Source organism: Silurus aristotelis, assembly GCF_946808225.1.
Source record: "Silurus aristotelis genome assembly, chromosome: 10".
Taxonomy (NCBI): domain Eukaryota; kingdom Metazoa; phylum Chordata; class Actinopteri; order Siluriformes; family Siluridae; genus Silurus; species Silurus aristotelis.
The window spans coordinates 3320156-3337476 of NC_139583.1; the positions used below are offsets into that span (position 1 = coordinate 3320156).

Genomic DNA, 17321 nt, shown 5'->3' on the forward strand with positions numbered 1-17321 from the left:
AACTGATTAGATTAGATTTCTCACGGCACCATCACTCACTCAGCTGTGTGTCTAATTCCTAATTGATGAGTAATTATCTCTATTTCTTGGACCCGGGAGAAGGTGTTGTGGAAAACCTCAGAACACTTTAGTCCATGTTTTTTGTTTGTTTTATATTGAATTTTTTTTTTCTCTCTTAGGACTTCACAGACACTAGAAATAGCTCCTGAAATCATGTGCAGCCAGATGAAGGCAGAACAGTGAAGCTTCACTAGATCCCATGACTGCTGCAGTCCTTTCACCGAGCCCGTCCACACTGGCTTTATTATTACTGCTAGTGTGTGAGGTTGTGGTGGGGGCATCTCAACAGGAGGGGTGTGTGTACTTGGACCGCTCGCAGCATGTCGACAATGTGGGTCTCTCTCAGGATGGAGATGTGGTCATCGGAGCACTTATCAATTTCTACATGCAGCCACCGGCCGTTGACCTGAGCTTCACAGAAGAACCGCACCTACAGCCCTGCTATGAGTGAGTGAGTTGGTGGCTCTCAGTCTTTCTTCAAATTTATTAGATATTTTATCTTAACGAATAATAATTCATAAAATTGTGCTCTGTTCATGATTTCTCTTCACAGTCAAACCTGGATCATTTGACAGTTCAGAATATTCTGCATTAGAAATTATTATTAAAATGATTATTATAAATTAATATTAGTCAGTGCTGGATAAATGCCATATAAATTTTGCTGGATAAATTTTTTTATTTGTATTTATTTAGTTGTTTGGTTGCTTTTTCCTTTTACTCGTGTGCAGTTTGTTTTACAGAATAAGTAACAATACAAATAGTTGTGAGGCAAAATAAAATGATGGTCTTGCAAAAAGGTCACAGCAGTGAACATGACTGAGGTGATGAAATCTTCCCCGTTTCATCCCATCTGCCTCATTACCCACCTATGTTCAGTTTGACCTGTTATAAACATTATTATATGTATTATTGACTTCTTTAGCTTGCTTGAGCTGGACATTCGATCTTATTTCAATCTAAACCATGATGGTTCAAAAACAGTATATATAAACATAATTCTGTTGTTGGAAGGTTCAGGAACAGAAACATTGTTGGCTTTAAAAAAAGGAAAACCATGTTTATAAAATTTGCACTGATGGATTTGTGGATGTCTGTGGTACATTCAAATGTTTCCCTGTCTATGAAATGTTCATCTGTATTGTCAGAAATTGCTACAATCATCAGTACACTTTTGTGCCTTTAGTAAGTGTGAATAGTGGATGGTTACATACAGTGGATGGTCACATTAAGGGTTTAAAATGTAATTCTGGTTGAATCTTTTTTTATTTATTTTTTATTTAAATAAGTACATAAAGGAATGATACTTTCTTGATAACATGTTAGCACATGATGTTTATTTCTGGTAAAATCTCTCATATATATATATATATATATATATATATATATATATATATATATATATATATATATATATATATATATATATATATATATATATATATATATATATATATATAAAAGTGTGTAGCACACACTTGGCATCTGATCGCCTAAACACACTGTTTATAAATCCCTGTAATGTACTGTATTAAACACCATTCCCAGTGCACTAGTGTACACTATATGACCATTTAAACTTTACTACAATGGGTTATTTGTTCTAAAATGTGACGAGAATTGTAGGACATATTCCTTTTTAATTCACTTTAATTAAAAAAAAAAAATTCATGTTGCATTCTACCATGAGTAAAACTTGTATTCTCTCTCTCTCTCGCTCTCTCTCTCTCTCTCTCTCTCTCTCTCTCTCTCTCTCTCTCTCTCTCTCTCTCTCTCTCTCTCTCTTTCTCTCTCTCTCTCTAATTTTATACTTTCTGCCATCTTTTTGCATTATCTAACCTTTTATATATCATTTGCCAGCCCTTAATGCTTCTGCAACATGTATTAAACACTTAAGAATTTATATTATCCAGCTATTAATATAATCCAGCCTTTTCCTTTCCTGTTTCAGATTTCAGGAGAGTCCTGTGCAATGGGCTCAGGCTCTCGTATTCGCCGTGGAGGAGATCAACAGAAACCCGTATTTGCTCCCGGGGGTTCGACTCGGCTACCGGATCATGGACAGCTGCTCGCGCTATCCTCATAGCCTAAGAGCGGTCATGTCCATGATCAGTGGAGGGAACGGCACCTGTGAGACCACCAGGCCTGCCAAGCTCATCATTGGAGACTCTGCTTCCACACAGTGTATTATTCTGTCCAGAGTTCTGAGCCCACTGCGTGTTCCAATGGTGAGTGTCATGTTGAGAATGGTTATAATATAGACATTGTATTGTATGAAATAAGCATGTTTTTATGGAATACTATAGAAATGCTATAGAACGCTGAATTGATAGTATAGTAAATAGTAAAATGATAGTAATCAACTAAAAAAAAATGATATGGGGTGAAAATTAAACAAAAGTCTCAGATTTCAGTGTATTTTCTGTCAAAACATTTATAAACATATAATTTCTGAATATATATAAATATAGGTTTTGAATGTAAGGATACAATACACCAGAAAATATTATGTATAATCTAAACAATTTCACTTTGGAAGTCAGAGCGCCACACTGTATGGCCAAAAGTATGTGGACACCCAATTATTACATCCACATGTGATTCTTTTCCAAACGATTACTGCCAGGTTAGGAGCAAAGATTTGTATAGAGTGTCTTTGGATGCTGTAGGATTCTCTGGAATTAAAGTGATGATTCTGCATGACAACGAGTCTCTATGAACATGTGGTAAGTGCAGATTTGTGTGGAAGCATTTGAGGAGTCCTGACCTCAATCCATCTGGACATATTTAGAGGAATTTGGACTTCTAATGACCTGGCAGGTTGCCTTGGTTGACCGGACAGATTTTCTGATGGATGAATGAACATCAATCTCCACAGATTCATTCCAAAATTTAGACAAAAGCCCCCCTCCCTGAGGAGAGTAGGTTATAAAGTCTTAAATGGGAAAGTTCAACAAGCATACAAGTGTGATGATTATAGTGTGAGGTGTCCATATACTTCTGGCTATATAGTCTTACTCATTGTGTTCAAGTATGTTGTGAATATTTTCTGTTTCTCCCTCAGATCAGCTACCTGGCTACATGCGTGTGTCTAAGTAACAGACGAGAGTATCCCAATTTCTTCCGCACCATCTCCAGTGACATGTACCAGGCTCGCACCATGGCCCAGATGGCCAAACGCTTCGGTTGGACCTGGGTCGGTGCCGTAGTGGAAGAAAATGACTATGGACTCCAGGCATTGCAAGCGTTCAAAGAAGAAACTAAGGGTACTGGCATCTGCCTAGCTTTTGTCAGCACTATCTTCCGGGAGAGACTGGCAAAAGATGTGGATCGTGCCGTCAAGATGGTGCAGAGCTCATCTGCTCGTGTGATCATTGTAATTGTGTGGGATATGGATGTAGAAGTTTTCCTCACTGAGCTGGTTCGCAGAAACGTCACAGACCGCCAGTTCATAGCCAGTGAGGTTTGGAGTACCAGTAGCCTTCTCTTAAACAACCCTGAGCTCTATAGTATTTCTCAAGGCACACTAGGAGTGGCTGTTAGGAGTGCACCTATTCCTGGATTTGAGAAACACCTCCATGAGCTCCATCCCTCTCGATATCCTCAAGACATGATACTGAGAGTGTTATGGGAGAGGACGTTTGGCTGCAGCCCAGTACAGAACAACATGGTGGCTTCTCAGAGTGGTTTACCACCATGCAGTGGGAAGGAGAGTCTAGAGGGGATTCAGAATGGCGTTACAGACGTCTCCAACTTAAGAGCCACTTATAACGTGTATCTGGCTGTTTATGCAGCTGCACATGCGCTTCACTCTCTACTGGCCTGCACTGCACCTACCAGTTCTGACCCCACAGTGACCCCACGCTGCTCATCTCCAGACATCATCACAACACAACAGGTCAAATGTGTTATAATTTGGAATTTATATTGCTCTTATTTTTAATGCATAATTTATAAAACCTCTAAATCTACTTAGTGATGCTTAAACTTCTAGTCTCATTTAAATATTTCACTGAATATTAAAGTAATAATTTACAATTGGGTTTTAATAATTATGTGCAGTATTTACTGAATGTAGGGTCCCTGGTGGTCTAGTGGTTAAGATGCGGCGCTCTCACCGCTGCGGCCCGGCTTCGATCCCCGGTCAGGGAACCAACCCCAGCCACTCTTAGTGCCGGTCCCATGCCCGGATAAATGGGGAGGGTTGCGTTAGGAAGGGCATCCAGCGTAAAAACATGTGCCAAATCGAACATGCGGATGATCCGCTGTGGCGCCCCCTAATGGGAGAAGCCGAAAGAAAGTTTATTTACTGAATGTAGGTACAATAAATACATAATTGCAATCATGCAGTTGCAATTTCATAATGTTTGTCTCCATGTTAGTAAAAAGACAAACAAACATACAAAACACAGCTGACCAATTAGATTTAAGAATTTTCAGCAACATGGTATAAACAAACTGGTCATTTGTGCAAATTAATTAAAAATAAAAACTGGTAATGATTATTATCCTCGATGCCTTATGCTGAGGTTGCTCAATGTTTAAGGCTCTGGGTTACTGATCAGAAGGTTGGGGATTCAAGCCCTGTTATTGCCAAGCTGCCACTCTTGGGTCCCTGAGCAAGGCCCAAACCATCTGTGCTCCAGGGGTATCATAGCCGACCCCAGCTTCCAACATCACTAGGATATGTGAAGGGATATTTCACTGTGCTGTAGAGTACATGTGACAAGTGTAAAGCTCTCTTTCCTTTCCTTTCCTTTCCTTTCCTTTCCTTTCCTTTCCTTTCCTTTCCTTTCCTTTCCCAGGATGTAGAATTCAATAGATGTTCACATTTTAGACTATCCATAATATAACAGCCCTTTCAGCTGACCTTCCTTTTGTCCTCTCAGCTATTAGAGCACCTTGAGCTGGTGAACTTCACCACTCATTTGGGAGAGAAGTTTTATTTTCAAGATGGGGAGACTCCTGCTGTTTATGACATAGTGAATTGGCAAAAGGGTCCTGGAGGATCAATGCAGTATGTCCTCATCGGCCGACTGGAGGGTCCTAACCTCATCCTTAACGAGTCTGCCATCAAATGGCCAGGAAACTCAAACAAGGTAACAAAGATTAACATGTAAACATAATCAATAGTCATACAAGTATAACTGGTCAGTTTTTGATATCTAGTTGGTGTTAAATTTAATACTATGACCTTAAATATTAGAAAAATATTTTGGTAGATATTTTATTATACTATATTATAGGTGGACTTTAGACCACCACAGTTGTATTTAAAGCAGGACGCCAAAGTCATGTTTTATGTTAAATTATTATTTCATTTGTTTTATGAACTCTGCCTTACCAAATCAGTACAAAAACATATGTTCAAATATTATTTTCCAACAAAACAATTTTTTTTAATTTGTCAATAAAGCAACAACATATTATATAATAGACCATATTTTACACAAAAAAGGTCACTGGGTTTTGCTCCCAAAAAGAAAGACTATGGCACATGCTCTCAATTATACTAATATCCTGTGTATAATTCATATATAAGTGTATATAATATTTTATATAAATATTAATAGAAATATATGTAATATTTTATTATTTTATATATATATATATATATATATATATATTTTTATATATATATATATATATATATATATATATATATATATATATATATATATATATATATATATATATATATATATATATATATAATATTATATATATATTTACTTATAATATATAAAAAATATATATAATATTTTATATAAATATAAAATATTTGTGTTAAATTCAATACTATGATCTTAAATATTAGAAAAATATTTTGGTAGATATTTTATTATACTATATTAAAGGTTTTATAGTCTTTGACCACCACAGTTTTATGCAAAAGTCATGTTTTATGTTATATTATTTGATTTGTTTCATGAACTCTGCCTTACCGACTCAGTACAAAAACATATGTTCAAACATTATTTTTCAACTATTTTTTTTTTATTTGTCAATAAAGCAAGCAACATATTATATAATAGACCACAATTATACTAATTAATTATATTAATTATACTAATATCCTTTTAAAACAATAAAAAGATATCCCTGATGACTATTTGTAGTTAAATGTAAATATTTTCTTGTCTCATTTATTTACTTGATCTTCACTGCTCATAATCCAAGCCATTAGTCCAAATCTTCCCACAAACTACCATTGTATGCACTATATGTGTATTTATGCTGAATTTATAAAAAAAATTGTGATTGAATGTTAAACAGGTAAAGAACCCTGAGTGTTGAAATCTAAATTACACAGTATCACTACATGTCAGTGCTAAATATCTTTTTGTCTCTGATTATTTTAGGTTCCTGTGTCTGTGTGCACTGCTGAATGCCCCCAAGGCACTCGCAAAGTTATAAAGAAGGGCTTACCGATTTGCTGCTTCGACTGCCTGCCCTGCGCTGAAGGCGAATTCAGCAATGTCACAGGTCAATTATGTGATACTTAACACTTCAATTAAATAAAAAAAAATTAAACATAATTTATTACTAATTTTGTTCCCTGTTATTTTATGGTATAATTGTTGATTCTATCTCAGAGTTATTGAATGCTGCATTCTGATTGGTCAGAGGGTGTTCATTCTAATAGCTTTTTCTATAGCAACAATTGAGGAATAAAATGAATATGGAAGATGCACATAAAAATATCAGTGATAAGGTATAAAGAAAGATAATAATTCCATAAACAGATGTTTATTTTGCATTGATTAAAGGATTCTCTTGTCTCATTGCTTGATAATAGTCTATAAAAGAAAGAAAGGCTTTTATACTTGTCACATGTACTTTACAGTACAGTGAAATTCATCACATACTGTATCTCAGTGATTTTAGGTGCTGGGGTAGCCATGAGTGGCAGCTTGGTGATACCAGGGCTTAAACGCCAACCTTATGATCAGTAACCCAGAACCTACACTTCCACCATAGTGATAACAGATTTGGTCTGCTGATGTTCCACAACATTTATCAGTTTATCACATAAAAAAATATGTATTTTTCTAAGTACATCAAGTAGCAATACAGTACATGAAATGAATTCAACAATTCAGGCGGTGAAAATCTGAAAATATAAAACCTTTAGTATTCAGAAGAACAAGTTTTTTAAATGGTGAAGGTTGAAGTTGTTTTTCTCTTTTTCCAGGTTCACTTGAATGTTATCGATGCCCCCCAGAATTCTGGTCCAACCATCTCAGGACTGCATGTGTACCACGTGAGATTGAGTATCTCTCCTTTAACGAGACAATGGGCATCACATTGACCACCGTGGCCTTGTGTGGTGCTGTGATGACAGCAGCTGTAGGTGTGGTTTTTGTGTACTACAGACAGACTCCTATCGTCAAAGCCAACAACTCGGAGCTGAGCTTCCTGCTCTTGCTGTCACTCAAACTCTGCTTCCTGTGTTCCCTGGTGTTTGTGGGTCAGCCCTCATTATGGTCATGCAGGCTACAGCAAGCAGCATTCGGGATCAGTTTTGTTCTCTGCATCTCATGCATCCTGGTCAAAACCATTGTGGTTCTGGTTGCTTTTCGTTCAGCTCGACCTGGATCTGCAGCCCTTATAAAGTGGTTTGGACCGGGCCAGCAAAGAGGAAGTGTTCTGTTCTTTACCTGCATTCAGGTGATTATCTGTGCTGTATGGTTGTCCCTCAGCCCCCCATTTCCTTACCGCAACTTAAGCATTCAAGGGTCAAAGATCATCTTGGAGTGCATGGTGGGGTCGGTGACAGGCTTTTCTCTGGTTCTGGGCTACATTGGACTGTTAGCTGCAGTTTGCTTCCTGCTGGCCTTCTTCGCCCGGAAGCTTCCAGACAATTTCAATGAGGCCAAATTCATCACTTTCAGCATGTTGATCTTCTGTGCTGTGTGGATCACCTTTGTTCCAGCGTACATCAGCTCACCAGGAAAGTACAGTGTGGCTGTAGAGATATTTGCCATTCTGGCCTCCAGTTTTGGTCTCCTGATCTGTATATTTGCCCCAAAATGTTACATTATTTTACTCAGACCAGAAAACAATTCCAAGAAATTTCTCATGGGGAAAATCAAATAGAGACGCATTTGAAAAGTCTGCACTTTACTGTGATCTCGTCATCTAACAAAAGCTGTTCATGGATTCCACTGTAATTCCTTATTCAAAGCTATTTCACAAAATACTACCAATTCTACTGTTAGATACCTTCAAATATAAGTTATGGATTAAAATTATGGATGTTCATATTTAATAAATCATGTTTTTCTTTGAATATTTCTTGTGAGTTTTTTTTTTTTATTCTAAGCCTAAACATAATTCTAACCCTACTATTAACTCTTTAACTACAGTGAGGAAAATAAGTATTTGAACACCCTGCTAATTTGCAAGTTCTCCCACTTAGAAATCATGGAGGGGTCTGAAATTGTCATCTTGGGTGCATGTCCACTGTGAGAGACATAATCTAAAAAAAAAATCCAGAAATCACAATGTATGATTTTTTAAACTATTTATTTGTTTGATACAGCTGCAAATAAGTATTTGAACACCTGAGAAAGGCAATGTTAATATTTGGTACAGTAGCCTTTGTTTGCAATTACAGAGGGCAAACGTTTCCTGTAGTTTTTCACCAGGTTTGCACACACTGCAGGAGGGATTTTGGCCCACTCCTCCAAACAGATGTTCTCTAGATCAGTCAGGTTCCTGACCTGTCGTTGAGAAACATGGAGTTTGAGCTCCTTCCAAAGATTCTCTATTGAGTTTAGGTCTGGAGACTGGCTAGTCCATGCCAGAACCTTGCTATGCTTCTTACAGAGTCACTCCTTGGTTATCCTGGCTGTGTGCTTCGGGTCATTGTCATGTTGGAAGACCCAGCCTCGACCCATCTTCAATGCTCTAACTGAGGGAAGGAGGTTGTTACCCAAAATCTCGCAATACATAGCCCCGGTCATCCTCTCCTTAATACAGTGCAGTCGCCCTGTCCCATGTGCAGAAAAACACCCCCAAAGCATGATGCTACCACCCCCATGCTTCACAGTAGGGATGGTGTTCTTGGGATGGTACTCATCATTCTTCTTCCTCCAAACACGTTTAGTGGAATTATGACCCAAAAGTTCTATTTTGGTCTCATCTGACCACATGACTTTCTCCCATGACTCCTCTGAATCATCCAAATGGTCATTGGCAAACTTAAGATGTGCCTGGACATGTGCTGGTTTAAGCAGGGGAACCTTCCGTGCCATGCATGATTTCAAACCATGACGTCTTAGTGTATTACCAACAGTAACCTTGGAAATGGTGGTCCCAGCTCTTTTCAGGTCATTGACCAGCTCCTCCCGTGTAGTTCTGGGCTGATTTCTCACCTTCCTTAGGATCATTGAGACCCTACGAGGTGAGATCTTGCATGGAGCCCCAGTCCGAGGGAGATTGACAGTCATGTTTAGCTTCTTCCATTTTCTAATGATTGCTCCAACAGTGGACCTTTTTTCACCAAGCTGCTTGGCAATTTCCCCGTAGCCCTTTCCAGCCTTGTGGAGGTGTACAATTTTGTCTCTAGTGTCTTTGGACAGCTCTTTGGTCTTGGCCATGTTAGTAGTTGGATTCTTACTGATTGTATGGGGTGGACAGGTGTCTTTATGCAGCTAACGACCTCAAACAGGTGCATCTAATTTAGGATAATAAATGTAGTGGAGGTGGACATTTTAAAGGCAGACTAACAGGTCTTTGAGGGTCAGAATTCTAGCTGATAGACAGGTGTTCAAATACTTATTTGCAGCTGTATCATACAAATAAATAGTTTAAAAATCATATATTGTGATTTCTGGATTATTTTTTTTAGATTATGTCTCTCACAGTGGACATGCACCTACGATGACAATTTCAGACCCCTCCATGATTTCTAAGTGGGAGAACTTGCAAAATAGCAGGGTGTTCAAATACTTATTTTCCTCACTGTATATCATAATACCTTATTTATTTCTCAGTATTTAAATAATTAACAATGCCGCATTTCATATTTCAATACTTCTAGATACTTTAAGTATATTTTAAGATCATGTTCTACCCTAAAAAGTCTGACTCCATAGCAATAGGTTTCTGACTGGTTTAAGTAGCTGTGGTTGGTATGATATTTCACCCGAAACATGTATTTTTGATAGTTTCATCTGTAGAAATAGCTGAATTAAACCAACTTTACTATTCCACATCCCCATTAACTACAGCTGTGTTAATCCCTAATTGTTAAGCAATTATCTTTAATTTCTATACCTGGGAAAAGGAGGTGTGATCGGGAACACCTCGGAACAATTTAGTACATGTTATTTATTTTTCTTGTTATCTCTTAGGACTTCATGGGTATTAGAAATAGCTACAGAAATGGAATGCAGCCAGAGAAAGGCAGAGTAGTGAAGCTTCACCTGATCTCATGACCACCTCGGTCCTTTCAGCGCACCTGTTCCTGTCTGCATTATTATTATTATTACTATTATTATGGGTTGTATGTGACGCTGTGACAGGAACATCTCAACAGGAGAGGTGTGTATACCTGGACCGTGCACAGCATCTCGACACCGTGGGTCTCTCTCAGGATGGAGATGTGATCATCGGAGCCCTCATCAACTTCTACATGCAGCCACCAGCCTTTGACCTGAGCTTCACTGAAGAACCGTACCTGCAGCCCTGTTATGAGTGAGTTTCTGCCTGTCAGTATCTCTTTAAAAATCATCAGATATTTCAATATTTCATGGTGATGTCATTTTGGGGTTTTTTTACTGCTTATGGTTTTTCTTCACAGTCAAATCTGGATCAGTAAATCGGTTTTTTTTGTAGTTGCCAACTTGCATTGGACAAGTCAGTGTTAAACAGGATGCTGGTATTGTGCCAGTCTTTCTTTGCCAAAGAAAGAGAGCAATACACAGTAATAAAATAGCCAATGGTGTTAAATCTGCTCTGTTATAAATGTTATTAAATTATTATATTAACATTATTAGGTGGTCTAGTGGTTAAGATGCAGCGCTCCCACCGCTGCGACCCGGGTTCGATTCCCGGTCAGGGAACCATCCCCAGCCACTCTTAGTGCCGGTCCCAAGCCCGGATAAATTGGGGAGGGTTGCGTTAGGAAGGGCATCCAGCGTAAAACATGTGCCAAATCAAACGTGCGGAGGATCCGCTGTGGCGACCCCTAACGGGAGAAGCCGAAAAGAAAGTTTTTATTAGAATCTGAATCGGTATCACAGAAGCATCATGGGCAGCATATACAAGAAACTTATCATGGTGTGCTAGTGCTATAAAAGATATATTGAAAACGAAGAAGAAAATACAATTATAAAGTAATAAAGATAAAGAAGTTACAATGCAATTAGTGCAAAAGATTATAATTGTCAAATAAGATGCAGGGTTGCGATATAGTTGTCTTTGTTGTTTGCAAGAATGTAAAGCATATGAATTACAGTGTGAAATATAATAATGTAATGTTTCTGTTTGTAGAAAACAGATAAGAGATAAGAACATGTATGAATAAATGTAACCTCAGTCAAAACCTCACTAACTCATAAAAAAACAATACACATAAAGAAAGTTTCATGGCTCTAATTGAAAGACAATGTATTGTTGTAGACGAATGTTAATGAGTCTCTACCGAGGGGTTTTGTGGAGTTTATTGTCTCCTGTCTACAAAATGTGTTGCGAACATGAACGTCTCAGGAAACGGCTATTAAACTGGTACCATTTCTTGATGCTATAATAATATTTTAATCAAGTGTACACTAATTATTCTACAAGTCTGTATTGTGTATAGAGTAAACATTTAAAGCTTTAAAAGGTTATGATCCAGTTGTGTATTTTAATGCTTGATTACCGGTACACAATATCTACCTTTTCATGGTAAACATACTGTAGATGAATTTTATTAAAATGATGTGCTCATCTTTTTTAATCTTCGTAATCTCAGTCATTAAATTTAAATATAGTGCACATATAATAGATAATTTTAATACTTTTCTGGTATAATCCGTATGTAAAGTCCAAAACTGTAGAATGTGCTGGTTGCTTTTACACTACTGCTGCATGATGCATGTGACCATGCGCTGTTCATAAATCTCTGGAGTGTAATGCACATCATTTCGAGTGCACTGGTGTAAAGGACACATCTGACTTGAACTCTAAGAGATTTTCAAAAATGAAAAGAGAAATGAATTTCAATATCAATGCACACTGCAGAGGATCAGAAACTTCATTTTTTGTATTAAAGTATCAATCCGTGATCGTAGTTATTTATAAAATATAAAATGATGATTATATTGAGAACATATTCGTACATTGTTATACCGTATGGATGTATATTTTTGTACTTTTGTAATTTTTATTTGGTTGGTACAAAATTATTGTACATGCCTGAACCTTCTTTTTATTCTTCCATCTAAAAATTTAATATGGCAGAATGGCAGTAAAAGAAACCAGAAACCAGAACTGTGGCAGATGCTCAGTATAATTTACCAGGCAGGTTTGGTATAAACGGCACAACATGCACTTCAGAAATGTTTGAATTTTATATTATAAAACCCTAAAATTGTTTGGTTAATTACTTTGAACTGCACACTGCAATTTTTTATGTATTGTGAATAAAAAAGAAATTAATTTGATTGATTTTGAAGGTGTGTGTGTGTGTGTGTGTGTGTGTGTGTGTGTGTGCGCTTAGTTTCACCATATCAAACATTGCAGACTTGCACAATCAAACATCTATTAACACCCTCGTCTTGCCTGTTTCAGATTTCAGGAAAGCCCTGTGCAGTGGGCTCAGGCTGTTGTATTTGCTGTGGATGAGATTAACAAAAACCCATCTTTGCTCCCGGGAGTCAAACTGGGCTACCGGATTATGGATAGTTGCTCTCGCTACCCACATAGCCTGAGATCAGTTATGTCATTGATAAGTGGAGGGAACGGCACCTGTGAGGCCTCTCGGCCTGCAAAAATTATTATCGGAGAAGCAACTTCATCACAGTCTATTATTCTGTCCAGAGTTCTGAGCCCACTGAGTGTACCAATGGTAAGTGTCATGCTGAGAATTGTGATTATATAGACAGTGAGCCACTGTACTGAGCGATATTTAAATATACTGTAGAAGGCTAATGGGTATCACAAGTGGGTCCATGAAGCATTGTCAGGGGTCCGTAGTTTTCTGTAGTTGCTACCATAATAATTGGTCTGTGAATTATCAATTGAACTGAATGGATTTAATCCAGTTGTGGAGTCACTGATTATCTGTATATGTTATGAATATTTTCTGTTTCTCCCTCAGATCAGCTACCTGGCTACATGCGTGTGTCTCAGTAACCGACGAGAGTATCCCAATTTCTTTCGCACCATCCCCAGTGACATGTACCAGGCTCGCACCATGGCCCAGATGGCCAAACGCTTCGGTTGGACCTGGGTCGGTGCCGTAGTGGAGGAAAATGACTATGGACTCCAGGCCGTGCAGGCATTTAGGGAGGAAACAAAAGGGACCAGCATCTGCCTAGCTTTTGTCAGCACTATCTTCCGGGAGAGACTGGCAAAAGATGTGGATCGTGCCGTGACAGTGGTCCAAAGCTCATCTGCTCGTGTGATCATGGTGTTCGCTTGGTATGTGGATGTAGAAGTTTTCCTCACTGAGCTGGTTCGCAGAAACATAACCGATCGCCAGTTCCTGGCCAGTGAGATCTGGAGTACCAGTAGCCTTATCTTGAGCAACCCTGAGCTCTTTACCATTACTGAAGGCACACTAGGAGTAGCTGTTAGGAGTGCACCTATTCCTGGATTTGAGAAACACCTCCGTGAGCTCCATCCCTCTCGATATCCCCAAGACATGATACTGAGATTGTTATGGGAGAGGACGTTTGGCTGCAGCCCAGTACAGAACAACATGGTGGCTTCTCAGAGTGGTTTACCACCATGCAGTGGGAAGGAGAGTCTAGAGGGGATTCAGAATGGCGTTACAGACGTCTCCAACTTAAGAGCCACTTATAACGTGTATCTGGCTGTTTATGCAGCTGCACATGCGCTTCACTCTCTACTGGCCTGCACTGCACCTACCAGTTCTGACCCCACAGTGACCCCACGCTGCTCATCTCCAGACATCATCACAACACAACAGGTAATGCTCTGTAATTCATACCAAATTGTTTTTTCATTTATAACCGTATGAATATATATTATATTATATATATTATATTTTAATTATTCATTTATAATTTATGGGTCAGAACTGTTTTGGCAGCCAAAGTGGGACCAACACAATATTAGGCAGGTGGTCATAATGTTATGCCTGACCGGTGGCTAAGTTCTTTTGATACTTCTACACTTCTAAAATCTAAAGGCATTTCTCGAAAAACGTTGACATTTTTCATGTCCCCAAAGTCTCTTTCATTAATTAAATATAGACATCTTTTTAGATGAAACCAACACTAAATACTTAGTTTTTTTAAGTACTTAATTTTTTTTATATTCTTATTTTATTTTGGTTATTAGTTTGTGATTGTGTAAGTTGACTGCCTTACAGGTCCCTGTGGATCAGCATTAGTGTTAAAGCTGCAGTTATTAATCATCACAAATTACATTTAAGGATTTAACAGTGCTGCGGTGTAGCTAAATCTCAATTTAATAATTAGTGATTCATATTCATGTCAAAAATACAATCATTATTTCATAATTAAATAAAATACATACTACAGTCTTGGCTAAATTTTCTCTTCTTCTCTCAGCTATTAGAGCACCTTAAGCTGGTGAACTTCAAAACTGATTTGGGAGAGAAGTTTTATTTTCAAGATGGGGAGACTCCTGCTGTTTATGACATAGTGAACTGGCAGAAAGGTCCTGCAGGTGTATTGGATTATGTTCTTATTGGCCGACTGGAGGGTCCTAACCTCATCCTTAATGAGTCTGCCATCAAATGGCCAGGAAACTCAAACAAGGTACTGTAACAAAGATACATTTAGGCTAAATATTATTATATTACTATTCTACAAAAACGATCAATATTATGTAGTTATTGATAACTGTTTTTTTAATTTTTATTCTCTGATAATTCAGGTTCCTGTGTCTGTGTGCGCTGCTGAATGCCCCCAAGGGACACGGAAAGCTATGAAAAAGGGCCTGCCAGTTTGCTGCTTTGACTGCCTTCCCTGTGCTGAAGGCGAATTCAGCAACGTCACAGGTCAACAAATGTCCTTTCAAACACCAGTCAGGGCCTTTGAAACAATACTGTTTACATCGCAATGAATAAAAGGGCGAAGCGAGTCAAATTTTTTACAAATATGTTCCAGCATTGAAATAGTGAATATTTCGATTGGGATTTCTATTTCTATTTAACATTCATGAAAGTCTTCCTTATCTTGTTTATTTAATAAAAACAGTTCTTTTTTCAAATTTCATTTTCAGGTTCACTTGAATGTTATCGATGCCCCCTAGAATTCTGGTCCAACCATCTCAGGACTGCATGTGTACCACGTGAGATTGAGTATCTCTCCTTTAACGAGACAATGGGCATCACATTGACCACCGTGGCCTTGTGTGGTGCTGTGATGACAGCAGCTGTAGGTGTGGTTTTTGTGTACTACAGACAGACTCCTATCGTCAAAGCCAACAACTCGGAGCTGAGCTTCCTGCTCTTGCTGTCACTCAAACTCTGCTTCCTGTGTTCCCTGGTGTTTGTGGGTCAGCCCTCATTATGGTCATGCAGGCTACAGCAAGCAGCGTTCGGGATCAGTTTTGTTCTCTGCATCTCGTGCATCCTGGTCAAAACCATTGTGGTTCTGGTTGCTTTTCGTTCAGCTCGACCTGGATCTGCAGCCCTTATAAAGTGGTTTGGACCGGGCCAGCAAAGAGGAAGTGTTCTGTTCTTTACCTGCATTCAGGTGATTATCTGTGCTGTATGGTTGTCCCTCAGCCCCCCATTTCCTCACCGCAACTTAAGCATTCAAGGGTCAAAGATCATCTTGGAGTGCATGGTGGGGTCGGTGACAGGCTTTTCTCTGGTTCTGGGCTACATTGGACTGTTAGCTGCAGTTTGCTTCCTGCTGGCCTTCTTCGCCCGGAAGCTTCCAGACAATTTCAATGAGGCCAAATTCATCACTTTCAGCATGTTGATCTTCTGTGCTGTGTGGATCACCTTTGTTCCAGCGTACATCAGCTCACCAGGAAAGTACAGTGTGGCTGTAGAGATATTTGCCATTCTGGCTTCCAGTTTTGGTGTTTTGATCTGTATATTTGCCCCAAAATGTTACATTATTTTACTCAGACCAGAAAAGAACACCAAGAAATTTCTCATGGGGAAAACGCAATAGAGGAACAGGATCTTCAGTACTGTAGTCACTGCCTTCTCTTTGATAATTAAACCATGTTCATAAAGCTTTTTGTTTTCAAATAAAAAGGGACTTTATGTGAATTGTGAATGGTACCTTGTGGTACTTTCAGTGTGTTCATGTTAAAACAATGTCAGTTAATATTAATAAATTATATGATTGCACATAGCGTTCAAGTGCACAGTTTTCACTGCTGATAATTTAATTCATTTCAGTTTGTTTATTTTTTGTTTATTTATCAGTTTTCCAATTTAGTCAATTGAAAAGGTGATGATTATAATAATAATAATAGGATAATAATAATTATTATTTACACTGGTTATACTGATTCAAACTAACTCCTAAAACTTAATACTATATAAACTTTAAAATCAAAAATGATGTGTAATTATGTGTAAACAGGAACTTATCAGTAGTTTACAGATACAAAGTCATTTATGAATTGATTATAATTTCAACTTAAAAATTATGGTGTTACACTGAAGTTATTAAATATTTAATGATAAATACTTGTGCATCTAAATCATAATATCCAAAGAATCCTCCAGCTTTATTTCCTTATCTAAAAAAAAAAGGCTTCTGCAAATGCCAGATGAAAGTAGTAGGTAATTTATCACTTTAACCAACATTCTCTCTTTGTAATTGTGTATCTTAACATATCTAAGGGCTTCTGCAAAAATACATATTTCAGGACTTTTTCAAAAGCTAACAAGATTTCTGAATAGCTGCAACTGACAGATAGAAAAAGTGAAGTTATATTATATTACATAGATTTGAGCCAGACCTCAGATATGGTAATATAAAAGGCAAATACATTTTCTTTTAAATGAAAGTAATTAGGAAGGTCAGTGCCTGAGGGTTGATTAAAACCTCTAAAATAACAGATTGATGCTTAATAGGATATATGAA

General features: G+C 37.9%; 2 protein-coding genes across 2 annotated transcripts; both read left to right on the forward strand.

The window, feature by feature from the left end:
• Positions 1 to 259: 259 nt before the first annotated feature.
• On the forward strand, positions 260 to 8160 carry LOC310732644 (extracellular calcium-sensing receptor-like; the record flags this gene model as incomplete). Its single annotated transcript, XM_083553262.1, has 6 exons — positions 260 to 507; positions 2012 to 2288; positions 3125 to 3958; positions 4950 to 5159; positions 6423 to 6546; positions 7256 to 8160. The coding sequence occupies 6 exons, from the start codon at positions 260 to 262 to the stop codon at positions 8158 to 8160; spliced, it is 2598 nt and encodes an 865-aa protein (XP_083409388.1).
• A 2267-nt stretch (positions 8161 to 10427) lies between these two features.
• On the forward strand, positions 10428 to 16394 carry LOC310732645 (extracellular calcium-sensing receptor-like; the record flags this gene model as incomplete). The annotated part of the gene is made up of 7 exons (XM_083553263.1): positions 10428 to 10478; positions 10637 to 10764; positions 12844 to 13120; positions 13373 to 14206; positions 14814 to 15023; positions 15142 to 15265; positions 15490 to 16394. 7 exons carry the CDS (start codon positions 10428 to 10430, stop codon positions 16392 to 16394), a joined length of 2529 nt encoding a protein of 842 aa, XP_083409389.1.
• Between the last annotated feature and the right edge of the window lie 927 nt (positions 16395 to 17321).